This window comes from Chaetodon auriga, chromosome 11, assembly GCF_051107435.1.
Source record: "Chaetodon auriga isolate fChaAug3 chromosome 11, fChaAug3.hap1, whole genome shotgun sequence".
In the NCBI taxonomy this organism is placed as follows: Eukaryota; Metazoa; Chordata; class Actinopteri; order Chaetodontiformes; family Chaetodontidae; genus Chaetodon; species Chaetodon auriga.
In genome coordinates, this window is record NC_135084.1 from 14,478,401 (window position 1) to 14,506,357 (window position 27,957).

The following is a 27,957-nucleotide window of genomic DNA, read 5'->3' on the forward strand; positions in this document are numbered from 1 at the left end:
GACTAAGGAGAGCTTTTAGTAGACACACTCCTTCACTCAGTCATTCTCCCCTTGCCAGTGACGTCCACCACTGCAAACATTTGCTGCCTGCCAGGTGAGTGAACTTTCACCTTCTCCCTTTACACTTTTCTTCTTAAAGACTATTTTATTTTCACTTGCTTGCTTCTCAGTTATTCTTATTTATTTCTTTATTTTTTTTTGGTACATCTGGGTGCGTGAGTGTAACAGGTGTTTTAAGAACTGAGATGCTTTTCTCCTCTCTGGATTCTTTAACCAGATTAATAAAAGAAAAGAAAAAAAAGGAAAAAAAAGCTGTTAGCTATAATGTTAGAATTTTGCCAAAGTTGACACATTTAGAGGAAATACTTGTTTGACATTTTCTTGTTACACTGTATTAAGCAGACAGAAAACATACAGAGTATAAGTACATAAGGCATTACGCAATACAAGCTACATTTACTCACTATGATTTACTGAGGCCCGTCTCTGTGCTTGTTGCTGGTTTGTTGCTTTGTAATTTTATCATCACTGTAGACAAACAGATTTTGTGTATTTTATGCTCAGTGTTGTCCTGTGGCCTGCAGTGATTTAATGTTGCAGCGTCTGCCTCCACCACTGCGTTCTTGTTTGCCTGTATCCCTTGTTAACCTCCAGTTAAAACCTGCCTCCTGCTTCTGTCTGCTTAGCCTTGGGGAATGGTAATTCACGTCAATTGCAACACAAAAGTGCGCCGGTGTAGCTCTAATTATATGCCTATGTTTGACATGAGTGAAAAGCATTCATTTTATGTGTTTAGGCTTCCATTGCATGGCTGCAAGAAGTGATTAAAATCAAATGTGGGACTATGAAACAACTTTTATCTCCCTGATTGTGAGCGGATAAGCTACCACTGCAATGGCAACTGTCTCATTTACACCACTCTTGATAACACTGAAGTGCATACCAGTGGCTGAATTCTGCCTCCTGGACTATTTTGTCCAGAGGATGTCACCGTTGGGCCGTTTAATATTCAGGCCCCTGTGCTCCCTCCTGGCTGGCTGTTTGATTGACTGGTGTTAAAGGGAATTACTCAATCTTAATGCACAGTAGTTTAAGTCACAGGATGTATCTAAAAGTGATTATAGATGTTTCTCATCAAGAGAAAATTAGCCCCAAGTTCTAAAGTGCCTGCTTAATTGACAAGCCAGTTAAATGACTCCACTGGTCAATTTAACAGAAGTGAATAAAATTACGTACAACATGGTCAAATTTAGGATGAAGAACGAGCTGTCTCATACAGTGTTTCGACCTTTGTCTGCAGACGGACCCCCTCCTCTCAGTCACGATGGCCGGCACCTTCTGCTTGAGCTTCCTCCTCTTCTTCCTGCTGCTGACCCTCTGCTGTCCCGCTCGCGCTGAACCGCGACGGACCACGACCTCCCAGCGCAGGGCGGCTCGCGCACCAGCCGCAAAGGTGCGTTTGGCCGGCAACTACGCGCGAGAACCGAACGAAGGGCGCGTGGAGGTGCTGCACAACAACACCTGGGGGACCGTCTGCGACGATCAAGTGGACATCAAATTGGCCAACGTGGTGTGTCGAGAGCTGGGCTACCAGGGCGGTGTAACGTGGGCACACAGCGCAAAGTATGGAGAGGGAGCGGGTGAGAGCACTTCCTCTACCAAATTACAAGGGAGAGACTTTTGGTGGTCCGATTTTTACTGAACAAAGGTGAAATGTCACCACTTCCTTGCAGGTTTAAGCCAATCTGACTTCATGTGTGTGACATTATCTTGACATGTTGTCATGTCAAAGCAGGACAGCCACAGGTGTGATTAAAAATACTTAATTGGACCAGAGCCATTATTAATTGTGTTAATTACACCTGAGGTTTTCCAGCTGTGCTGTGAAAAGGCCCATTAGATTAACAGTCATTTATTATTTATTATTATTATTTAAGATGTCTTATACTCAAGTAGCAGGTAGCCATATTGGATCAGTTTATCCAACCTGTCTCCTTCAGAAACTTCCATTCTATCATGTGCTTGCCCCACAACAAACTATGTGTATGGCCTTACAAAACGTCAACTGATTAAGACATCCAAAATAACTAACATCATAAAGTGACAAAGATAACTTGTTGTGGGACTGGAGTCTACATCTTGTTAAGGTCTCCTGGCAAGCCGGTAGAGCAAATATATGGCCAAAAAACAGCATTTGTTTCAGAATAATGACAGCATTCGCTTGCCAGACTTGTGCAACACTTGCTGTGGTTTATGTACGTTCTTTACTGCTGCTTTTAAATCCAAATTAAAGAGAAGGTTGAGTGGATTCAGGGAGCAGGATCTACAGCACCCTGCCTTGTAAAGTACTGTGTATCTACATGCCGCTAAGGTGCAACCTTAAATCAGCACGCCAGTAAAAGTCAAGTGTTAGGTGTTTAGGACCTGATTCAGGCCTTTGTGTAGATGCACTGCCCAGTCTGTCTATTGAACAATCAATGAAAATCACAATGAATAAAGTAATGAATTGTTCATCCTTCCACAAGGTCCAATATGGATGGATAATGTACAGTGTGACGGCTCAGAGAAGTCCTTGAAGGACTGCAAACACAACGGTTGGGGGGTGAATGACTGTAAACACTCTGAAGACTTGGGGGTGGTCTGCACCACTGAGCGCAGGCTGGATCAGACAGTCAGCAGAGGTTACACCACCGCCGCCAGGCCCAATGGCAGCCCCGCACCTCAGTGGCAGGGCCAGGTGGCTTCCCGTGGGCATCCAGGATATGGCTATTACGGAAACGGACACCCACATGAGATCCCAAGGTTCCAAAGACACCATCACTACCAGGTACAGCAGTTTACTTCTCATACATTTCTATGTTTTTCTTAGAAAGACGTATAACAGTGGATGTGATGCACATCTTCCCCAAGGGTCACAGTAAGGTGCAAATCCAAGAGGTCCGTCTTCGTCCCATCCTCATGGCTACCAAGAGGAAGAGCCTGATCACAGAGGGTGTGGTGGAAGTGAAGCATGCTGGGCGATGGAGGCAGGTTTGTGACCTGGGTTGGAGTCTCAACAGCAGCCGGGTTGTGTGTGGGATGCTTGGCTTTCCAGAGGCTACAAAGCACAATGTCAGAACATACAAGTGAGTATGAATTTTCTGTGCTAGCTGCACTGAGAGCAACACAATTCACCTTTATGAACAAAAAAAAAATTACAAAACACAGGGTTGTCGAGTGGAGTTCGAAAGGGCAACACGTCATGTCATTCATCCCATTGTTAAGTGAATAAAAACACATCCTGGAGAATGAAAAACAACAGTGGCATCCCATTTAGAGCCACTTTGAGTAAAGGACTTTTTTTGGGCTTATCTTCCTCCCCCAGCCACTTCTTCCCCATGTCCCCTTTATTCCCCCTCCCTTCCTCAGACTCAGGATGATGATAAAGGGATCCCTGTCCCCTCTCTACTGCCCTTTCTCTACACCCCTCTCTAGGCAAATCACCTCTGCTCACCTCATTACCTCTCTCTCACTCTCTCTCTGATGCTATCTTCAGCTTGCAGCTCTCAGACAAACAGCCTCACTTTAACTTTTAGATTCCCATGCCGAGGTGTAATATCACTGCTGATTGTGCTTTAACTCTCCCATCGATGCCATGTGTGAGACAGAGGTAGCTGTTGGAGAATGGGATGAGTGTCTTTGTGAAGCCACTCGTCTTATTGGCAGGGCAGCCTCTGCAGGCTTGAGTCAGCCATGCATCTCTTCATTTTCACATCCCGCTCCACCACTCCAATAGTGACATGCTGCCTGTGTTCACTTGCATGACATCACAGAACATACAATCGTGCAAATTCATCAGTCTTTAATTTTGTCTGAAGGCAAAGTAATCAAAACGAAAGTTTCTGAGATAAAGCAAACTCTAAAATCAGGCTAAATTTGAGGACAAATAAACAAGAATGAGCAAGTATCCAATACCTGGTTTTGGTGCTTTTGGCACATTTTGATACTCAAAGTCTGCTTAAAGGAATAGTTTCACAATATGCGATATGTACTAATTTGCTTTCTTGCCAAATGTTAAATGAGAAAATACGTACTGTTCTGATAACTGTATGGTCAATGTATAGCTGGAAACTGGTTCCAGCTACATACTCAATTCACAGACATGAGAGTGGTATCAATCTTTTCGTTTAACTCTCGATAACAAAGCAGGAAGCAGATTTCATCAAATGTTGATTTGTTCCTTTTCGCAAGTGTTGAAGTTTGATATGCAGTCCCCGCATGTACGCATGTATACCCTCATGCAGACACTGTTCCCTTCAGACATGTGCTGAAACGCATTATATTTAGGTGTCTCATTTTGCCCCTTTGACACAGATCTACAGCACTTCTGCCACTGAAAAAAAAAAAAAAAAAAAGCACTGACAGTGGTTTTTGGGAAGGCTCTGCTCTTAAACCACAGGAGGACCACACATTAGCAGAGAATTGCTCTATTGCTATTATAAGAATGAATAGTGTCTGACCATTCGCTGTCCTTCGTGGAACAGGGACCCAGTTGGATCTCACTGCTGGAGAGCTGTCGGCTCTAGGTGATTCACAGTTTAGCTATTCGTTCCCTCTCTTGGCCGCGGTTATTCTGACTCAACTGGCGACAGACCGCAACATCTGCTTTGAACTGTAGGTGCTAGATTCTTCATGCTACCGAAAGGCTGAAACTGTTGAGGGCAAACTTATTTGTTTTATAGACTTTTCAAACTTAATTGTCTTTACAAACTGCCCCCACTGACAATGACTCACTGAAAGCATTTCTGCATTGCACTTGAATTAAGCTATCTCCACTGAACTCTGTGTTATTGGGAACACAGTGACGCTATAACCGGATTCTATTGTCGGAGGAGGGCATCATCAGCCCTCATATCTTCAGTAATAAAAGAATGAGGTGTCATTGAACAGCCTGGCCTGACTCTGTACACCATCTGTACAGGATCATTTATTAGAACGTGGCTTCCCCGCATTGCAGGTGTGATGCTTCTCATGCTTCTTTTCGATTTTCTGTTGCAGCACAGCTTCGCCACTTAATGCAAAGATCGGGAGATGAGAAGTACAAGCAGTCGTTGAGTGAGGAATTAGATGGGTAGATTTGTATGAATGCAACAGAAGAGATCTGGCGGCTCACCAAGAAGAGGGATGTGACAGAGGAGGACAGGGCTGCTGTAGCTTGAAGGGCTTGGAGTGAAGCCTGCAGGGAATATGCTCACTGGCTGTTTCAGGATGTTCTTTTTAAATCTCCCTCTAAGGTCAAGGAAAGGGAACTTTAACAATAGCATATATATAGTATGTTTATCCAGCGTATCTGCTTATAAATTTACAGTGAAAAGTTTGGGCGAGCGTATGCTATTGTGTTGATTTTTTTTATTGTGTGTGTAAATTATACGGCTCTGGCATGGAAGCGGTCCTGACTTCATCCCGGATTGCTGTCCTCTCTATGACTTGGTGTTTTGCTGCAGCCCCAGCAGCTGTGCTGGTCTGAACCACCATGATGTGTTTGTTTCCAAATCTGTACCTGTTTTCTATCTCCACAGATGGATATTTGTTCTCTCCCAACATGTGTTTTTGACTTCAAAGTGGTTGTAGGTGCACACATGCGTCTTAGCTGCCAGTGATACACTCGAGTTCTTTTACAGTATTTGGTTTCTAAAATCAGGATGAAACCCTGTCTTTGTTATTGTATTGGGATGTTTATATATAACCGGCAGTTATAAACAGAAGAGTACTGGAAATGCAGGTAATGCTATTTCAGCCTTGACTTAGGGGTAATTGTAAGGATTGCACTCTGACTGAAACTGCCACTGTAATTATAATTACAAAATGTGAGTAGAGTCACGGAGAAACAATTGTGTTTGAGACAATATGATGTTCAGTGTTCATATAACATCGTTCACTCCAATGGTTGCCAGGAAAGCTTAGGATTGTATTGTATGGTTTTGCCAAATTTAGCCGGTGACACACCCCCCCCCGTTTCTCCACCTTGCTCCATGTCTCTCAGTCCATTCTTAGAAATCCCGGACCATGCCATGTCTCTCGGCTCCTTGTGTCTCTTGGACGAGACTCTGAAGATGCTGTAATTACAGGTTGGTCAGGACCAAGGCTCTCCGGGGTTTCTGCTGAGAGTGAAAAAACACCCCCAATTATAGCTGTGTGTGTGAGAGAGAGAGGGAGTAAGACAGAGTTGGCGATGGAGGAGGAAGAGAGTAACAAGAGAAAGAGGAGATGAACGAACAAGAGCAGCAGTCAGACGAGCCAGATTTTCGCTTGCTCGTGTGAAATATGTTCAATTACAGCTGCAGTTTGCAGTGCGGCCCGCTGTGTCAGCAGCTGTCTGTCTTCCGCTGTCACCGTAGTGATTTGGGGACTTAACCGGCATTTTATGTTTAATTACGTTTCAGACGAAATTCTTTTACGTTGAGGGTATCATTTTCCGGCTTTTGGGTGACATTTTGTGTGACCGAGTCTGGTTTTCCTGTCTGATGTCTATGTGATCTTCCTCAATGACCTTCTCTATAATTTATTTTTCCATCTTTTAATTTCTGTATGCATGCCAGTGGCTATTTTTGTGGCCCGGAACAGACTGTGGAGGCCAGCTTTCAGAACTGAGCACTGAGTTCAGAGTTGAACTGAGCATAGTGATTTCTATCAGCTCTCTCTGGACAGTATGGAAATATCTTGCAACTATTTGACATGCAAGATCCTTTTCATAGATACTTGATGTAGGACAAAATGAAATCATCTCAATTACAATGTGATGCATTCTTTTTCATTTTTTTTTAGCTGATCATGAGGTCCACTCTTACAGTAAATTCTTGTCCTGAAGAAAATATTTTCAGGTGTCCTGATGCCACCTAACAGACCTAATAATGCCACAGAATAAGCATCTTGTAAACCAAAGTTTAATGGTGATATATTTTAGCATTCTCAGTTCCCCTGTTGAAGGATATGGAAGGGTCAGCATTTCCTGATTATTAAATTTAAGAGACATTTCTCATGATTTTTTAAATGAACAAAAGATATAGTGATATATTTGGAAATTAAGCCAGTGAGCAGTGTAAGGGTGATGCAACCCAAACAGTGGTGTAATGCTTGTCTTTTAACAGGTGGGTGGGACTCCCTATCATTAGCCTGTGTTCTGTCGGCTCCACAACATGTGCTGGATACACTGTTTGACTGAGGGTGATGAATGCTCAGGAGGTGGAAAACAAACTTTTATATATGGTTATAGTTATATCCTTCATAACTAAGATAAAGACCTAAATGTTACCTGTTTGATTTTATATATTAGAAGAGTGCCAGTTTATGCCTTCTTTTTCCCTTGAATGAAGTTTCATTAACAAACAGTGCCGTAATTCAGTCAAATGAAAGACCTGAAGGGATCATTTATAGCCTGTGTAGTAGTCCTGTTGGTTTCTGAAGAGGGAAAATGGTTAGCTGATTGGTCTGTGGTGAGGTCACAGTCACAGACATGTTTGCCTCATGGGAAAATGTGTGTGTGTGTGTATGCTCCTCGCTGTCTATCCCTGATGATATGTTCCTGCAGAGCCACATGGTAGACACATTTAAGATATTTTACAAGTGTAATTCAAGACACTGTAAAGAATAAGTGTTAAATTCTATACAGTGTGTCGCAATTTACAGCAGGTCTCGTGACATCGCATGCAGCTTTATTTAGAGGCATGCACGTGTTGTAAAATTATGGGATTTTTTTTTGCATCAAGTCAAATGTTTGATATAGCTTTGGAAGACTGTTTAAGCTACTGAGATTTAATTTACAGATGTTCAGAGTTTAAGAACTTCACTGAGCCCCTCAGAGCTCAATTTATCCTTCAAATGGGCCTGAGAAATGACATTAAGTCCATTTGAAGAGTGCTATTTAAAAATAGCATCTGCAATTAGCAAAATGCTTCTATTTGCTAAATTTGCTGGAAGTGTACCTGTTTTCCTTACCAAATGCTAATGTTTTTGATGAGAGGTCTCTTCTGGCTCATTTACGTCTTACGACATCAGAAAACAAGTTGTTATGTGATTTTGGAAAATGTTCAGTCAGCAGTCCATGACTTCACACAGCCATCTACATAACATCATGTCAATGACAATGATCCTGTTCATTCCAACATCCTCAGTTTGTTTTGCAAAGGTTCATGTCAGAAATTCAAATATTGACTCGCGTGTGCTTTCATATAAATACCCTGAGACAGATTTGTTTCTTTAAAGGGGAATGCTGCTGAAATCAAGTATTTTCTAATGACTTTTTTCCCCCAATGTGTCAGCCGCCACAAAAATAAAAACCCTTCAAGTCCCCCGCACGTGAGCTGCCATGCTGCACATGTACAGCTTCACATAGATTAAACTTGAAAACGTGTTTGTGTGTGGGCTTTGCAAGATGTTTTGGTTCAATTAATGTAATATAAGGGCACCCCACCAGCTCATTTTAAGAAATGCCAGTTGTCAGAGTGCACATTTTAGAGCCTGATAAACAGCAAGGGCTACATATTCTGGACATTTGGTGGATGATCCACATGTTGAAGTGCAGGACACTGAACCCCAAGTTGCTACTTAAGGTCAGGTTGCCTTGCATCAGGGCTGCCATCAGGGTTTAAGTAGGTGAATGAGAGGTAAAACTGTAGCTTTGGATAAATGCGCTATGTTATGTCTCTAAATTACGTAATGCATTAGGAACAGGACTTTCTTTTTTGTCCATTAACCATGATGATGTATTTTTGGCACCACCAGAATATCTGTGATTTAATGTACCAATAGGCTGATGTATGGCTGATATTGAGCTCTTTAAAGTAGGCAGGAGTAGGCATTTCTGGCACAACGCGCCCTATTTCCATGGATGAATGCATGGAGAAAAGTCTGAGGAGGGCACAACTCCAGCAGTGCTTGTAGTATCCACAACTTTTTTTGTCAAACCGTTGTCAGTCAGGCTGTAGCGTGTGTATCTCTGAGTGTTTTGGTGTAATTGATGTGAATGTCGGTGATGGTGCATGCACTTTGCAGTGGTTTGAGGATGTCCTGACATGGTCTGTGTGGCATGTCTGCTTTGCGTGTCTGCCAAGAGAACAGAAGGCTTTCCTCTCCACCGCTTGCCCGAGTAAGCCAGCCTACTTGCTGCATAAATCTTTATTTGGTTCTGGCATTTCTCGGACGTGCAGCGCAGCATAGTGCCAGAGTTTTTGTTTGTATATCGTGCTTGGTCAAACCCTGTTTTCCCAGAAATGTTGAACATCATTGATGTTGAATGTCGTGATTTTTTTGGCTGGCATGTGGCTTGGGAGGTTAACAACATGGTTCAAAATATATTGCTTTTTTTTAAACCCTTTTATAGTTCTACATCCTGTAGTTATTTACATTGGAACAAATAAAGACAAGTACATTTTGTTTAATATAAATATGGGTAATTTGGATAAAATGACCCAGCGGCACATTCCTGTTGAACATTTATTCTTATGTTGGTGACAGGAAGTACTTCACCAACATGATACACTGGCGACTCTACACATAAACAAGTAGCCCACAGTCCAGATGGAAATATATGCTACTGAACCTATAAAGCAAGAAAGAGAGATGGAAAGTGAAGTTAGTGAAAGAGAACAAGAACAGTGCGTTCTTCTTTAAACTGTACCAGTCATCACCATCAATATGCCTAACTTTACACTGACCGCAAAGCCGCATGCACAAGTCACTCTGGTTTTATAAACAAAAGTTCTATTTGGAGCTTTATGATTCTTTTTTTCTTCTTTTTTGATAAAGTCAGCGTCTCAGCTGTAAGACAACCTTTTTGTATGTGTTTGTGGCATAAATCCCTCCTGTGTGGCAAGGTTACATATAAAACAAACAGCAGATGTTACAGCATATCCTCCAGCCTCTACCTCTTTGCATGAGAAGCTGGTCACCCAGGTCACCTCACAGGGTGATATGTGTGTGTCGGTAACCTCAACAAATAAACGGATCTTGTAGAGCTAACATCCGTCTCTGCTCTTTGTTTTTTTTTTAAGGAAAATATGGGATACGAAGGTTGCAGATCCTTCAACAAGGTAAGATAAATACAATTATTCCTCATAATGGCATATTTTCTTGTTTTGTAAACCTGTGAGATACTGGCAGACCTAACGAGTTGAACTGAGCTTCTTTTTGAGTGATGGGGTCCAGTGTGAAGACACGACTTTCTGTCAAAGTTTTCACATGAGAGATTTAGAGTTCTTGTCTTTTCTTTTCTGGCTTTAAGTGGGCAGAGCTCACAAATTTCTGTGCACCAATCAGAGTTTAGCAACATTTAAATCAAAGTCTGATGAAAGTTGGGGGGGTTGTTTGCTTATGTTGCCAGCACGGTCAGTCAAGTGTGATCAAACCAAACCCACACAGTCCTGAGGAGGCAGATTAGAGTTTTTTGAGTGTTGAACTCTTAATAAACAATATCTATGTATGTTTTTTCTTCAATTTTGATTGTCGCTAACTTAGTTTAAGAATGTATTACCAAAAGCTTTTTCTTCTTTCTAGATTGAGCCTCATGTCAAGGAAGAAGGGATTCTGGGTAGAAAAAGTTCACTGTCGGGGCACTGAGAACACACTGTCAGAGTGCCTGGCTCAGCTGTCAATCCCCCGTAGTCCCACCCCTTGTAAGAACGGGAGACATGCAGTAGTCAAGTGTGTACCAGGACCTCAGTTCGCTCGCATCTCCTCAGGAAGACCTCAGGCCCCGTATCCAGTTGTGGTAAAATTTCTAAAGTTAGGGCTACACCAACACATTCATACAGTGTGTTTATGAAATGCATGTAAGCTGAGGTATATTCCCTTTGCTGCCCTGTACAGCCTGTGCGTCTGAAGGCCGGCCCCAGGCTGGGTGAGGGTCGCGTGGAGGTGCTCAGAGAGGGAAAATGGGGGACCATCGTGGACCACATGTGGGACAGAACTGCAGCCAGCGTGGTGTGCAGAGAACTGGGCTTCGGTACTGCCAAGGATGCCCTGCAAGGAGCCTTTATGGGTCAAGGTGAGAAAGAAGTGCTGTTGCTCAGAGCAAAGGCTTTCACAAAGCTGAGGCTGGAAATTCTGGAAAACTCGACATTTAATCTTGCTGTTTTGAGTCTGCAATTTGGTTTGAAAGTGTTTATCATACGTCATGGTATTCTAGAGAAGACAGGAAGACTTTTGCTGCATTTTGCTTATCTTTTGCTTATCTTAGAGGCCGCACCCGTCTGCCCTGCCTGATCAGATAATGTATGGGCTTGTGTGTTTGTCTGTCTGTGTATGTTACCTTGTGAAGCTGCAAATGTGTTGATTGCAGTATCTCCAGCTGTGATTACATGAGTACTCCGCCAGGCCTACCAGCTGCCCAAACACCATGCAAATGTGCATACACACACACTCTCACACAAAGTGTAATACTATAAGCTATGGTGGTTAACATCGGCATTTGGTAACTAAATCCACAGACATAATCTTGCTAGCTTCGCGCAAGCTTTTCATTCATTCACTGAGTGCTGTGGTCGTTTTTTCTTCGATTTTAAATTTCCAGCTTTGGTGATGCACAGATTCAGTCAGTCTCCAGCTGCGCCAGTGGTGTCTCCACCCTTACGAGATGTGAGAACGGCCTCCCTATGCCTCAGGCTAGGGTGTAGTCTGTAATCATGCTGATCGAGATGAAATGTGGGATGACAGTCTGCTGGTTTAGCTGATCATACAAAGGATATTTTTGTATGTGTTGGATTAGTCCCTTACTTTTCAACCTCATAAATTGATTTTTCTGCATATGATGTCATTCACGCTACCTTTCTTTTGATGAGTCCAGCAGAACTCAAATCTGGTTTAGTTGGCTCCACTAAAGAGATTTATTTTGCACCAGGCCTCACACCCCATCTTGTCTGGTTTCAATCAGCACCTTTAGCCGTTGGGTCAGTGTTCAGTTTCATCTTGGTTCCAGCAGTCTGATGCAGAGGTGTTTAATTGTAGGGGACAAAAAAAGCCAAAAAAAAAGCTTTCAATTTTCAACCTAAAATAGGTTTTCCCTGATCTAGCCACAAAGCTACATTTGTGTATGTTCAAGCGTGCAAGTGCTAGCGTGTACTGTGCGTAGACTGTCTAAGACAGACATAGTCTCTGAGACGTCACCTACAGATTCCTGAGGAGCCATTGTGAAGTTCAGGGACAGTGGCTCCAGCTGTCACCATCTAGGCAGTGTCTGACTCCTCCAAACTCCTGGCTAATCTAAAAAATGGACAAAGAAGTGGAGCTGAGGCTGGCCGAATGAAGCCTGGTTGTTGAAACCTAGCGGCTAACTGTCACTCAAAGCGGCCATGCCCATAATTGTGCACAACCTTAGAACGCTTTAATATGATTTAAACAAGTGAGTTATATAAAAATTCTACCCCTCCCCCGAGACAGCCATGAACACGGAGCCAACCGGAGCCATTTGAGGAACTACAGTTTTTAGAGGTTTTTGGAGGTTATTGCTTGCTATTGTATGGTCGTGTGTGTGTGTGTGTGTGTGTGTGTGTGTGTGTGTGTGTAAAAAAATCATTCTCAGAAATATTAAGATGTGGCTCTGTTTGATTTGACAAATGACAGGCTTACCCTGTACTTCTATGTCACAACACTTCTGTCTCACTCCTGGAAGTGCAGGTTTCTTATGCCATGCCTCCTTGGTTAGTCACTTTTGGCCCTATTTTTGTGGTGGCAGCACAACCAGCGCAGGCAGCACTCCAACAGTTTGGTATTTTCTTGATCTTAAAGTTGCCTTTGCACGCCAGTGTGGTATTTTGATGCCCAGCACAGAGCGCTCGGTGCACAGATGAGAACAAAGCTGGTTCTCACACAGGTGGGCTGTGTAAATGTGTAGAAATAAGGCAATAATGCATAAAATGTGAATCAACAATTTTAATTAAGCACTCTGTCAATCAGTTGCTGCTCAGAAATTGGCTTGAGAAGTGCTACACCCAAGTGCAGTGCCATTATGCACAGCGTCCACTGTGTTTAGCTCTTAAATTACATGGAAATGACACCAGGCTGCTCCAGAATAACTACACACACCTCTACACACTCATCAGACTGGTATTTTACCCATTTATGTGAGAGACATCGGATTAAACCTGTGCGTCAAAGCCTTTCAAAAAAATGAGCTGTTCATGTTCTATTCTTGAAATCTATTACAAAGCAAATGCTGCTGTGTCACATTTTAAGTTATGATGGGACCATTTACAACATGAAATACAGCAGAATTCTGACTGAAATAGCATTGCATTGATGCAATCACAGAAACTGCTTCACCAAACTGTTTTTTATTATTTCCTCCTGTCATCATTGTACTAATTAATTGTTAAAAAACTCTCCCATCTGCCTCTGGCTGCAGATTGGTGGTCCTGTGTGTTCACACTGTGCTGCTCTGCACCATCCACTCAACAATATAGTTTCCCAAACAGGCATCTCTCCATTTGTTGAACATGTGTCACTGTGATTGACACAGCTGTTCCAGAACAATAAGACCAGTGATGTGACGAGCTGAGAGTGTATTTATTAATCACCAGACCCTTCAGATGTAGATTCACCTTCACTCAACAGCCCGTTTGCACTTTGCTCTGCTGCAAAATCCCACACAGTTAGTGTGCTGTAGACTCGATGCTTTGCGATTGTCCTCTCACAATTAAAATAAACTTCACATACATATACTTACATATACACACCCATCTGTATGCACACATACATTACAGTACTCTCCCTCCTTGTCTGTCATATATGCTGCTATTGCTGGTTGACTGGACTTCAAAGTCCTCTCACAGCTTCCTTTGTATAACATGCAGCCTGTTAGACATTTTACCGTGACATGTAATTTTCCATGTGCTCGAACCCACATAAACACAGGCCTATATGTCGTTGGAAAAGGCCTAAATTAAACTCTTTCACAGGGCTCTGAGAAAGATGTCCTGAAAGGGTGGTAAAACGTAGATTTGTACAAATGTTTAAGTTGTTCAAGTGAATTTCTCTTTAAAATCATTAAAGAAATCCTCATGGTTTCTATCAGATCTTTCAGTCACCAGTCTGTACATGAGAGCGTTGAATTATTTCAGATGATCAAACATAATGTGATAAAGGATGTGGTCAATCTGCTGGTGGATGTGGTCTCACTCATCAGATTTGTTGAAACGCTTCCTTGCACATATGCACTTACACTTGCAAGTGTGATATACAGGCACACACAAGCCACATTAACCTCCACTGCGATAAGTGAATTGTCATCATATAAATTGTCAGCCAGCTTCAACATCCTGTTGACAAAGAAAAAAATTACTTTGGTGCTGGTTGACTTCTAGCATGTAAAAGCACACATGCAGACAGATTTGTTCGAAATGCACATGATTTTAGCAGTTGGCTAAGATGCAGATCTTTCTGATGACAGAAGCTTTTGTTCGAGGCATAGAAAGAGACGTTCCATGGAAAGAAAAACACTACACACACTGCATTAATGTGCCTAAAACGGAGTGTAATTTCAGAGAGGAAAAGAACTGGGTTTCCCTTGTAACCGCTAACCAACTATTTGTGCTATTCTCAACAAGAATGCAACCAATTTAACCCTATTTCCATCCTTTAAAGTCAATTTTCTAATCTGTCCAAATGACCTGTGGCATCTGCCAATTCTAATTATATGGCAACACTTGTAAATACTGAATTTAAGCCGCCACATTTATATTCTCTCCTCTGTGTTGCTCTCGTAGTAGTATCTGCTGTCAATCTTAGACATTTAATGTTGAAGTTCTTGGAAATTAATGTCAGGGAGAATGAAAGTGATAAAAATACTCTAAGCTCTGTTCAGACTCCATCTGCCAACCCTCTAACTCCCATCATCATTACATTTATCATCATCATCAAATTACAGGGACAGTGTTTCTATTTCCTTTCTTGACCAACATTGTTATTTTAAAGTGTAATTTTGCCTGTGAAGTGCATATACGTGTAATGCACCATACGTACAGAAGGGGGTAAATCACCCTGAGTGCCTGCACTGTATGTGTATGTGTACATGTTAAGTGTGTGTGTGTGTGTGTGGCCAGTTTCTTGGAATTTATTTTGGGTTTCCGTGGATTACCAAAACTAAGATTTAAATACAGCATGTCACTGTTCGTTTTGAGGATCCCTCAAGTTGGCTACGTGTTTGTCTTGATAACTTAAACAGTGGGAGTTTGGATCTAGTTTGTGGCCTTTACCATACAGATAGAGGAAGTGGTTTGGATGTGTCTTTTTCATATGTGTGAACCCACGCTTGGTGACCAGCGTGGAAGCAGGCCTACAATCTACTAAAACCAACACAGAGACAGATTGGGTTTGGCTGCAATCTGGTCGCCACCATTTCAGTCATCTTCTTTTTCGCCCTTCTCTCTTGGTTTTTCTCATTTTCCCCCAGCTTTAGTGGCTTTGGTTGTGTTTATTTCAATGCAACCTCATTGGCAAGTTTGTTGTTTGTGCCTTTTGTTTTAAGAAAACACAGAAGCCATAGTTTGCTCTGTGTGCTCATATGCTGCCATCATTATGGCAGCAGCTGTTCCTTTCACAAAATCTTAAGCTTTTTGCCACCATCGTCTATGTTGTTTAGAGATTATCTGGTTCTAAACAAATGGATACTAGTGAAAGTCTTGTATTTCGTTGAGACAGATTTGGTCTTGTTTGCTCACCCAGGGTGGTGGACTACACACAGTGGTGTTGTTGTTGTGCCTAAAGCAACAGAATGATGGAAATGAGGTGTGACAGATCCCCAAAGTAGATGTTGGTGGTTCTTCTGCTTGGCTTGCAGGAGTGTTTGTCATGACAACTTTTCATTGTTGGTTTGGTGATAAAGTCAAGAAAGAACATTTAAAAGGAAGTTAAGAGCCTTTATGTGTGTGTGCTCCTTTGCGTGATAAAGTCTGCTAATCTTATTGTGTCTATGGTGGGCGGCTTCAAGCAGTACACAAGAAATATTGCTCTATAGTTATGTCCATGTTCTTTTGGTATCTGTGTTTTCCCTGCTTTATTTTTATCAGCACAGTCTTTAAATGAACCACATCTCCTCCTCCCTCTCCAGGCACAGGACCTATCCATATGAACAGTGTTCAGTGTATGGGGTCAGAGCGCTCCATCCTGGACTGCTACTTCCAGGAAGTCCAACCATGGACATTCAAACACAGCCAGGATGCCTCAGTACGCTGTAACGTCCCAAAGACTGGCATAGAGAACACGGTATGAAAACTACACTCACAAGACTTTCATCTTTCACTGATAACAAATCACCCATTTCATCCCTTTAATCTAATGGGTTCCCAGGTGCGGCTTGCAGGTGGTAGAGTGGCATCAGAAGGCCGTGTGGAGGTGTTGATGGAGGTTGGGGGTCGTAAGCGCTGGGGCACTGTCTGTAGTGAGAACTGGGGCATCAACGAGGCCATGGTGGTATGCAGACAGCTTGGCCTGGGCTTTGCTGCCAGCGCTCATCAGGTAACAATCCCCTGACTGACACAACATCCATAACTGACAAGGTGGCAGCAAGCATGCCATTTTGATCTCTGATTGTAGTGCCACCCCTTAACCTGAGTAATCTGAGTAAAATGACTCAACATACACCCAGCAGCTTTTCAGATCATCACTATCTTAAATTATGGGCATGGTGTCCTGATGGAACAAATAAAGTAGCTCTCCCAGCTCTCAACCAATCAGTGTCATTTTGAAAATGTCAGATAACGGCAGTCAGACGCATCATTCCTCCAAGATTTGTCAAAATCCCATCAGCAGTGTCTGAGTTATTGATGAAAAAGCAAACAAAAGATGTTTAAACAAATGAGCACATGGAGGCCAATCCATAGTCACAACCCCAGTATTCACTGTGGTGGACAATGAGCTATGATACTGCTCATTGATAGAAAACCTGATGTCCTGTAACCCCACCCCCACACCCACCCTTTGACAGGAGACCTGGTACTGGTCCGGTGACCCAAATGCAGCTGATGTGATTCTCAGTGGAACTCACTGTGTGGGCACAGAGTTTTCGATTCAACAGTGTCGCCGCAACAACCACGTGCATTGTCCTCGAGGAGGTGGAAATAAGGCCGCTGGGGTCAGCTGTTCAGACAGTAAGTCCAGCTATCTTCTTGCAGCTACCCATCTCCCCCTGCTGCTTCTAAATCTGTGTGATTCCTAACCTCTCACGTCTGACCTGCTTCAGCGGCACCTGACCTCGTTCTGGATGCCCAGCTGGTCCAGGAGACAGCCTACCTGGAAGACCGACCCCTCCACCTGCTGACCTGCGCCAATGAGGAGAACTGTCTGTCCTCGTCTGCTGCCAGGATGAACTGGCCTTATGGCCACCGACGCCTGCTGCGCTTCTCCTCCCGCATCATGAACCTGGGTCGGTCCGATTTCAGACCCAAAGCAACAAGAGAGAGCTGGACGTGGCACCAGTGTCACAGGTAGAGTCTATGTAGGCGTTACATTGCTTAGGTGTGTAGGTTAATGCAATGGAAAAACTGTTTAAATACTTGCTATTTGTGGGATGTTGTGGTTGCCCTTGCGGTCATTCCATGTGTTTTTTGGGAAAACTGTGGTTTAGAGTGTCCTGGACATGGGTGAATTGTGTCAAAAATATTCTGCCAAACACCTGTTCCTCGTGCTAAATTGCTCGTACATGCATCAATGACATAGCTCCTTCCATGTTGAGTAATTTGAGTTATATTTAATTTAATTGCATTCAATTGCTAGCAGGAAAGAAAACATGCTAAAGTGTGATCTGTGCGCCAGTGAACATTTGGTTTGACGAGGGCTCTGCAGGTAGCATGCAACACAGGCATAAAACACAAGAGCCTTTGTCTGTCACTAGCTCTCAGCAGCATTTTGTCCATTTGCTTTAAATAGATGAAATATTGTCCCCAGGTCTGCTCTTAGCACATTCCACTCTACCTCTCGGTTTGCTCCCCTCAGTAAGTTAGTTTCTTGCCAGATGACGAGAGCACTTTCAGGCCTGTCGTCATGAGAGAAGAAGGAGCCGTTTGAAGGCCACAGTATTGGCTGTGTGAGATGTGTCCCTGTGAGTTACGGGTGGCCTGAAACAGTGTTGTCATCTCTTCTGATTCATTAGCCGCCCTGCAGCACGTGTCTGTGGAAATGACGGTTGAACCAATCCAGTTACCACAGGGCGGGTGTAATACAAAGGACAGGGTAGCCCACGCTCGGTCAGGTCCGCCTCAGTTTGTTACAACAACACTTCAGAGCTATGGGTGTGTGTTTCAAAGCCCTCCATTCACTCGGTATGAGTAAACAGCTCGACCAAGCTGGCGCTAAAACAAGCTTCTGTGAGAGGTGTTACGGTGACACCCACGCTCGTGTTCGAGCAGTGAGGTCATTAGGCGACAAGCCATAGGGAGCCAGTGTTCAGTTAGCGTAAACACACACACTCATGGACATACAGACACACACACTTACACACTCTCACTTGGATTTTCCCTTCTGTCGTCCCAGGCACTATCACAGCATCGAGGTGTTCACCCATTACGACCTGCTGACTCTGAACGGCACGAGGATTGCAGAGGGACACAAGGCCAGTTTCTGTCTGGAGGACACGTACTGCCCCGATGGTAATGCCGTTCACCACTATTCATGAGTCCCAGTAAAATAGTGCTTCCCATTAGTGACAGGAAATTAATATCAATATTTCAGCTGTAGCTATTTTTTCTTTGTGGTTAATGTATTAGATCACTGCTGCTGTTGTTCGTTCACTCCCCATTTACTTGTTCTATCATGGATGAAATAACTCATGAAGAAGAAGTGTTCATGTAGTCAAACACAATCCAGGAAGCTAAAGGCTCTGAAAAATAACTGGGAGTGCCGAGCATCAAATGAGCTTTGATGGGGTGATTGATAATGTTGCTGGTCCATGTATTTGTGTTAGGCCTCCAGAAGCGGTTCTCCTGCTATAACATGGGTGATCAGGGCATCTCTGTGGGCTGCTGGGATACCTATCGCCACGATATCGACTGCCAGTGGATTGACGTGACAGATGTACGGCCAGGAGACTACATCTTCCAGGTCAGAAGTCATTTTGTTTTCCTCACGTCTCCCCTTTTACAGTCTGGGTACATTTCAGAATTTTTTTTTTTCTTTGATTTTGTTCCCTTTGGACAGAGCCAGACTAGCTGTTTCCCCATTTCCAGTCTTTTTGCTAGGCTAAACTAACTGGCTAAAGATTGATAGTTAGCATACAAGTATGAAAGTGCGATCAGTCTCTTCCATACTCAGCAAGAGATCAAACAACATATTTTCAAAACCTTAAACTATTCCTTTAAAGCCGAAAATGTGTTTATGTGAGAGATGTTCACAGGCTCTTAAGGTGGACTTCCTCATGATTCGTTGGGGTTACTGTCTATTTCAGTACACCCTGCCTCATCACAGTCATCACCTCAACCATTCCTCTGTCTGTTATTACTTTGACCAGGGTCAATCAGTCGAGTCATTGTGGCCGCCACACTAAAACACATCAAGGCCTCGATGTCCCATTACCCTGCATTTGTAGTTCAGACGACACCGTGGCATGCAGCAGTTCTCAGATCTCATGCTGCCAATTACCCCACAGCTGTGCAGGACTGGTTACAGTGCACCTCACTGTCTGATAAGCACTGCTGTTGTCTGAGAGGTCACAATGTTTGTAATTACACTTCTCTGCTCTATTGCAGGTGGATTTATTTAATTTACTCTGAATCGATATGACACAAACATATACGTGCCAACTGCATGTATTTTAAGCATGTTGAGCAGGGTGTAATTATAAAGAAGTACATTGCTGCAGGACAATGTGGAGGCGGTAAGAAGGAATGATAGAGGAGGAGAGAAATGGAGACCTGGAATGTGAAAAGGTCAGGGTCACATGAGGAGACCAGCACGAAAGGGACAAACCCAGATTTAACTGAGAAGAACAAGAGAGAGAAAATAGAGAACACAAAGAAGCCAAACAGGGTGTTAGTTTTTCACCAAGGCTGCAGAGTTGGAAAAATACAAACATCTTTTACAACAATGCTCCTTCTCTCTGCTGTGTTCTTTCATTTATCTGGTAAAGTGCACATGATGCTCGACTTTTCTGATCCTGGGCTTTACAGAAAGGTTCAGCAGGCCTTCCCTTGAACCACCCACTGCTAATGAAACACACCAATTACCCAGATTAACTATTGCCTCCCTTTAGTCAAACAGCAGCAAGTCCCCCCTTCCATTAGGAACGGCTAATTTGCCACCAAGGAATTCCTCCTGCCCTGTTTTTATTTTTATTGCCACTTTCTCACTGAGCGACACATTCTGCTACTGAACCAGCCCTCAGCAAAATCCTCACACACTCTGGTCCAACGCTGTAATTTACCCAGAAAAATTAAGAGAGAGGAGTTTTTGTGCATTCACTAACTTTTTTAAAGTTATTTTTTTCGTGCAGTTAGCCTTCTTCTCCCTGTAGCTGTTTGTAACATGTACTTAAAGTGGGTGTAGCAGTTTACAGAGCAGCTATTAGAGTAAATGGCTTCTCAGTATTATCACCAGACCAGATTAAGAGAATGGTTGTATCAGCAGTTACAGAGCTGCTCTGCAAATGACAGACTATTAGTACAGTGTACGGCAGCACTCGGAATAAGACTGATTTCAGACATATAAACATGCCTATGCATAACAACTCTATTGCAATAGACTTCAATTTCAGGCTAATTCACTCCTTATTATTGCATACCTACAGTGTGTTGGTATGAGGAGCAGAGCACATCTCTCCTCTGCAGAAGCTGGGGGCTGCACTGTGGTACAACCACATTCCACGAACTTCAGCTGTAAAGTTGCACAACCTCTTATGCAGTTAGTTATCATGTTTTGTGTGGGCAGACGAGTCTTTGTGACATGTTTTCATACAAGTTATAAAGTATTTTACGATGGGCTTTCCTTAATCTACCAGTATGTTTCGTGCTTTGCAGAACAAATGTTAAAAGCAAGTTTTTACCGCGTTTTATTCAGTCCATATGCTTGGCTGTAGACTACCAAGTGCACATAAGTCCATGAGAACGGAGGGTATAGTGTATTTATCTTTCCAAATAGGAATACTGTATGGAAAAGTCATCCAGCCTTTTATAGATGAGAAAGGGATTGACTATAAAAACAATACCAGCCACTAGCGCTGTTTAATAACAGGCCCTCTAACAATTTTACATCCAACTGCTCTTTATTGAAATGGGTTTCTCACTGTGTGGAGAGAGAGGAGACTTATTCCTTGTTTGACCGTGTACCCGGCCAGCTGGAGATACAGTATTCGATTAAAGTGAGAACAACAAAGTGATAAATTCTCCCTGTTTCCTAATGAATGTTTGTCGCGATGATGAAGTACACAGCTGCAACTCGTAAGGCCAGAGACGTGTGCCGTTGTGATATTGAATTGGGGCTTGCTGTCAGCAGATGTTGAGCATGACGGTGTGTTTTTGCAGGTGGAGGTCAACCCCTCAATGGACATGGCTGAGTCTGACTTTATGAACAATGTCATGAGATGCCGGTGCAAATACGACGGCCACAGAGCTTACATGTATGGATGCCATGCAGGTGAGGACAGAAAACCCTCTTCCTCTTTCTCACTTCATCTCAACCCCACCCCCTCCTCAGCCACTGATAGTTTCTCCTCTTTTTTCCTTACAGGTGATGCATACAGTGCAGAGATTGAAGACCTGTTTGAGCACCAGAGGCAAATCACCAACAACTTTGTGTAGCCCCTCCTAGGGCCCAGTACGAAGGCCTTCCAGTGGGGCCCAGAGACTACTCAGGGTGGGCTGAGGTCGATGGCCCCAGGCCCTTGGGACCATAGGACCCACAATAACAGAGAACACACAAAAATGGCACCTGTTCATCTCCTTGGCAGATGTGGATAAAATATCATATCACAGCAGCGACCATCACAAAGACTCCATTGACAACAAGAGTGGAACAGGTGCCAGATGTCTCAACGTGTTTTTTTTACTCTAATTAAGAAGATATTTTGTGAATGTGGACGACTGGAAACTTAAATTAGTTATTCAAAACAAATATACGCATGAAAGACCTATAACTAATCTGTCACGAAGACAACGGACAAGTAGGTGCTGTTAGGAAATCTCATTCCCAGCCTCAAAAATCTGAAAATCTGAGAAAAAAAATATATTGTGAGTTTGTGTAATTTCTGTTGCTGATTTAATTCACATGTAGCAAAAAGTACTATAATTGGCAAATTCTTTACTTATTGAATCATTTGTAACTTGCGCTTTTACATTACTTCAATATTGGTGCTCTTTAACAATACTGTATGTCATTATATTAACCTCACTACATTTCAGGTGGACAGTGTTGTACAATTTACACTGTTTTCTTTTACAGTTAATTAGGTATTTTAAAATTGCTTTGGTTTGAACGAAATCATTGTTTTAGAAATTGAGCGACAAAGTTTCTCTTCTCATCTAGAGTAGGTAAGAAAAGGTCAAATGATTTTTAATGGAACAAAGCACTTTATCTTTTAAACAGCAGTATTCTGGTTTTGGCCCCACAATTTCTTAATTAGCTACCAAATTGACTTTTCAGGGTGTTTATCTAAACAATGCTCTACTATGTTTTACATTTCAGGAAGTGAAATATAAGGTTTGTGTTTAGTTTTCATATACAATGTACTATTTATGCTGTAACTTTATTTATTCATGGTCTTCACACATACTGTTAGCTCGTGTTTAACAATATTGAATTTTTTTTGTTTTTCTGACTAAATAACCAGGGAGAAAAAGTGATGTCGTGCAGTAGTTACAGAGCAAATGAGCGTTCCCATGATGCAGATGAATAATTGTTGATTTATTTTAGTTATTAAAACAACTGTAACTGTACAGTTTTCTCCTCCAGCCTCTGTAATGGGAGGGAGAACCGGCATGACAAAACCACAGTATTGTGGTAGGCAGGCAGGCTGGGTTTTGAGAGCATATAAAAAGCCTTTTAATTACGTCTGTTTGGGTTAGACTTAAGGTTACGGTTAAGGTTAGGGCTATAGCATGTGCTTTATAAAGAAACACTATGGATTTGTTACTTGTTGGAATCAGGGAAAAAGAATCCGAATTTCCATCTTTACACAGAGAAAGACTTTCTGAGAGATTCAGTGAGGGAGACGGCGATAGAAAGAAAGAATGAGAAAGTAAGAAAGAGGGAAAGAAGGAGATGAAGTTCGGAGAAAGACTTATGCAGACATACGGTTTTTACTACCAGAGCTGCCTTTTTGTAGGCAGCCATACAGAGACCACAGGCTGGCATTTTCAGCTCCCCAACGAGAACAACATGTTTGTCTGGGAGAAAAAATAAACTCCTCAATTCATGCTTCAACACCGTAAACAGTGACCTTATTTTCACTAAAGCTGGGCTTGCTAAAATATATCTTTCTCTCTTAACTAACTTCTTAGCTCCACACCAAACAATGATGCAACTCCATTCACTTTACAACATGGAACTTGTGTTAATCATGCTGTTTCACCCCACTCGTGTGTTTGATGTGTTGGGCTTACTGTCTGAGTGGTTAAACGTGTTTGGATGGTTTTCTAATGGACAGTTTCCAGAACACATTGTGGAAAGGACACGTCACTCATTTAGACAACTGCAGACTTCATTAGTTTCTATAGCAGATCATCTTCCTCCTCACTGGGCCTTCATCATTTTTGACTCCACGAAGAAAGAATCTGCAGCTTTTTACAAGTGTCGGAGATACAAATGTCAGAAGATAGACCTGAACATCTAAAATGAGTGTTTGCTGATGTGCTTTTCTGTTGTTTTGTACGTGTGTACAGATGCTATTGACATATTACCATGGTCTGTTCTTTGTGTTATTTAAAAGTATATATCTTTCCATAGCTTACGTTGGTTCACATTCACCACTCTCATCACATTACTGTATTTGTACCCACAGCACTGGGACAGTGTCTGCCATGGCCAGTCATGCTTTTACTTTCTCCTTAAAGCTGAGAGTGTGAGCTACGTGGTGCTTATGTACAATCACATTCATAGAAAGCTGTGCTCTCAGGGACTTTTAACTCATCTAAAGAGTAAAAATTACATGTCATTTGATGTGATTTAGGTTGCTTTTAGCTGTGACGCATACAAGATGACACCAAATGAACTGCAGCTGTATTTTTTTTTTTTTTGTCAGTGCTATTACACAAAGTATTCTGTGCCCACGTGTTTTATTTTGCAGGTAAAATTTTAAGGTTGTGTTTTTTCCTCAAGGAAAGTTAGGATAACTGGATAGACACTGACTGAGTCAGAAGCAAATTTCAGTTACAGAACAAATCAGAAGCCATTCATTCATCATTACTGTGAATCAATAAAACTTCATCACTCTGCTTCCTGCCTCCTTCTTGCTGTCAATTCATGACTCCGCACAATCTTTGTTGATGAGAAAGTGGCCTGAATTTTATGTTTTCTCTGTATCGAGAAGCAGCGTTTTCCCTCCACCTGCTCTGATACATGTGAGCAATTTGTCCAAACTGGTTACTCAAGGACTTTGGGTTCTTGGTTTCAGGACACTTAACGGCCGCTGGAATACTGGAACATTTTTTACAAGGTTTCCCCTAAAATGACTCGGCTACCCAAAGACAACCCTTTCAAGCTGTTAGAGTTTCTGTGACTTAATCCTTTGCAAATACTGCCCCTCATGGGAACTGAGAAAATCGCCGAACCATTTCAGTAACAAAAATACACAAAGTGTCCAGGAATTAATGACTAAATTCAAGCATATCAAATCTGGTTCAAGTGGGTGGAGTAATCAGCTATGTCTGGAAAGGAAATTTACTCTTAACAAAAGTCTGATTTGATCACAGCTGACAAGTCCACCCAGAAAGAAAACAGAGGAGCTGTGAAGTGGTCACTTGCTGGGATGAAACAGCTGCTGGGCAAACAGGAAAGGAATACTTGAAAGCAGAGCACCTGGGTTCACGGCGTGTACTCCCTCACATTCAGCATCCTTTCATGCACTTTCAGCATACTTTCTTCCTATGAACACTCACGCAAACACACACATACTGTAAGCGAGCACAGTGGACTTCTCAGATTATCTTGACTTTTATTAAGTCTTAAAATCTTTTCTTTTTATCCTTTTGAACTTTTGAACCTTTGAAAGTGCAAGCCAGAGATAAAACCACTGAAAACATGTCACTACCGTGGAAAGAGCTCAAATTATCTCATCATGCTGGCAGACACTAGATACTAGTGTCTGGAACTTGCTTTAAGAGAATATGATTTTGTAAGTCAGAACTTGATTACATCTCCTGGAAGGCTCATTCTTGTGCAGCGTGGACGTGTGCGGACCCATACGTCCAACGTTAAACCCAAGCAAATCACTCCATCAAGATGGATCAGAATAGGAGAAAGAAAACAATTTGTGAAACAAAAAAGAGAGAGCTGAGAAATAAGACCAAACTCTGTTCATAAACACTCGGCCATGCAGTTCTCATTTTATCCTTACAGGCCCACTTCCTGTTTGCGGCACGTGTTTTTATTCGGGAGGCCCCCTTGCCACCCCACCCTGACCTGATGGGGACCACAGACGTCTCCACAATGGAGACTGTGTGCACTCTCTGAATGACAGACCTGTCCATACAAGCTACAAGGAACCCCCCCCCCCCGTCACCCCCACCCCGTCACACACGCATACAAACAAGTGGACTGCAGAACAGGTTTTCTCTTTTGGGAGCAGTGTTCCATGGTCTATACGGCAGACAGACATGATGGAGGATTTCAGTGATCAGACTTCAGATTATTGAGCAGGAATGTCCTTGCTGAAAGCCACGTGGCAGCTTTGATAATAGAAACTGTCTGGTTTCGGTGGGCCCCCATGATGGCTTGCCTTTTTATCACGTTCAGTGTGATGAGCTACTACTGTATAATCTAGGAAGCTGATGAGAAGGCTCATTAGCGCGTTCCTCCACGTGTAATTGGTTTACCTGTGTTCATTATTTTGTATGTGCACAGCATGCGAGTGTGTTTCCATGCGCTAATGGATCATAAGCAGACCACCTGACATACAGGCCCTAACTCATCACCTGGGATTGTTAATATTTACTGATAAGGATAACGCTCTCCTGAATAATGAATTCATTTGCATAACTGTGCCATCCTGTTTAGTGAAAAACACATTATGAGACACATTCAATTTCCATGTCTGGCCCATTGAGAGAGTAAATGAATAGGCAGGGAGATATAATGACTCACAGAAGCAAAGCGAGTGCTTGCAAATTAGTACAATGTCTTTTCTTAGGTGCTTGAACAATTTTATCCACTTCTCTATGTGCGTACTCTATTGTTTGAGCACTGTGTGTAAGTGAATGTGTCTTTACATGTGTGCAAGTGCTTGCGTGCACGTACATACCCCCCCCACCTCTCTCCACCTCAATCCTCTCCTCTCCAGATTTATTGCAAAACAGCCCTGTGAGAGAGTACACATGCTCTGCCCAGTCTCTGTACTGCACCCTGACAATTACTGCTATATATACCACTCCAAATGAGAGCCATGAACTGGCGTGATTATAGGGTGGAGCAGAGGCAAAGAGGGAGAGGGGGGAAACGAAAGAGTGAGACGAGTTGGGAGAGAAGGGGAGAGAGAGGGAGAAAGAAAGGGCGACAGGCAACACCAGTGGAAGTGACTGAAGTCTGCTGTAAATTGTATTGTGCATCTTTCGTAAATCACAGTGTATAAGACAAGCTATGTTTTAGTCTGAAAAGCTTCCTTTTCAGAATTGTGAGGATGAGATTAAAGGGCTTGAGGAGCATGTAGGGAATGAGCAGCAAAAGTCAAGATGATGACCCCTGTCTGCATACTTCTCCTCAATAAATTACACAGCAGAGCTTTCAGTGCAGGAATACTGTAGAATATGGCAGAGGTTACAATAACATTTGGTAAAGAAGTGCTGCCCTCTTCTGGAAGTGAGCGAAACCAGATAAGAGGAATTTGAGAACTTGAATTTAAAAAAAAAAGTGACAACAACCGCATTTCCTCTGTAAAAGATTTCAGATTTAAATCACCATGCTTGTCTTGTAGTGTCCACAGTGCAAATAGAGAGAGAGAGATTTCTTGATGCCTGACAAGAAATAGACATAAAGAAGAGAATAATGTTTGACACAGCCATCCTGGTAGGTGAAGAAGCTTCCACCGGCTATAAACAGTCAGCCTCCATACTGATTCTTCATCCATCTCTCACTTTGCCGGTGGCCGTCCAACACTCAGCTTGTCACTTCAGCGGAGTGACAAGCTGCTGTCAGTCACAGGGCTGCCCTGACTGCGCCGTCACCTCCACCCTGCTGTCTGGTGACATCACGTTGCCTAAAGAGAGGCATCTAAAGAAAGATTGATAACGCAGGAACTGATGTCACAGCGAAAATCCCTACATATGATGTATGGAAGTGCTGGATGTAATAGATGCAGGTTGTTGCAGAGCTCAAGACCCGGTGATGAACCATTTAGTAAATAGATCAGTCTATCATGTGGGGTCATGAAACTGTGGGAAAAGTGGTGAACTGGGAAGTGTTGAGTAGAGAAATGGCTGAGTGGAAACCATCCCTGTGGGGGGGGGGGGAAGCAGCAGGATCACATTATCCACAGACCAGTTTTCATCGCACAAAAACCCACGCTCTGCCTCACTCCAGCGGCTCGCATAATTGGAAGCATCTTGGCATGAAGATAGAGTCAAGGTGGCATATCAATGGGCGCGTACTCCAAGGGCATGCAGATAAGAAAAGGCTGCTTCTCTTAACAGGTCGTGTCCATGATAGGGTCACTGGCCCTCCCTAAAAAGACAGCAGGCTGGGTGTTGACTCACATACAAATAGCTATAGCTGATCAGCGGTGTGGAGCCTTGTAGTACAATTCACTCCCAGTGGTGCTCATCCCAAACACCAACAAAAAACCAAGCCTTGTCT

The 27,957-nt window shown here is 42.8% G+C and overlaps 1 protein-coding gene across 1 annotated transcript; it reads left to right on the forward strand.

The window, feature by feature from the left end:
• The first annotated feature begins 28 nt into the window (after positions 1-28).
• On the forward strand, positions 29-22,277 carry loxl4 (lysyl oxidase-like 4). The gene is made up of 15 exons (XM_076743128.1): positions 29-94; positions 1,301-1,640; positions 2,526-2,827; positions 2,911-3,125; positions 10,029-10,067; positions 10,531-10,744; positions 10,843-11,020; positions 16,079-16,233; positions 16,318-16,485; positions 16,955-17,117; positions 17,210-17,453; positions 18,499-18,614; positions 18,929-19,065; positions 21,480-21,591; positions 21,685-22,277. Exons 2-15 carry the CDS (start codon positions 1,325-1,327, stop codon positions 21,753-21,755), a joined length of 2,430 nt encoding a protein of 809 aa, XP_076599243.1. The 5' UTR covers positions 29-94; positions 1,301-1,324; the 3' UTR covers positions 21,756-22,277.
• The last annotated feature ends 5,680 nt before the right edge of the window (positions 22,278-27,957 follow it).

What these genes read in the sequence shown, in the direction of transcription:
- loxl4 (XM_076743128.1), top strand. Translation starts at nt 1,325, where the DNA reads ATGGCCGGCACCTTCTGCTTGAGCTTCCTCCTCTTCTTCCTGCTGCTG. An exon ending in TGGGGTCAGCTGTTCAGACA is followed by an intron (nt 17,118 to 17,209) that starts GTAAGTCCAGCT and finishes GACCTGCTTCAG; the next exon opens with CGGCACCTGACCTCGTTCTG. An exon ending in CAGGAGACTACATCTTCCAG is followed by an intron (nt 19,066 to 21,479) that starts GTCAGAAGTCAT and finishes GTGTTTTTGCAG; the next exon opens with GTGGAGGTCAACCCCTCAAT.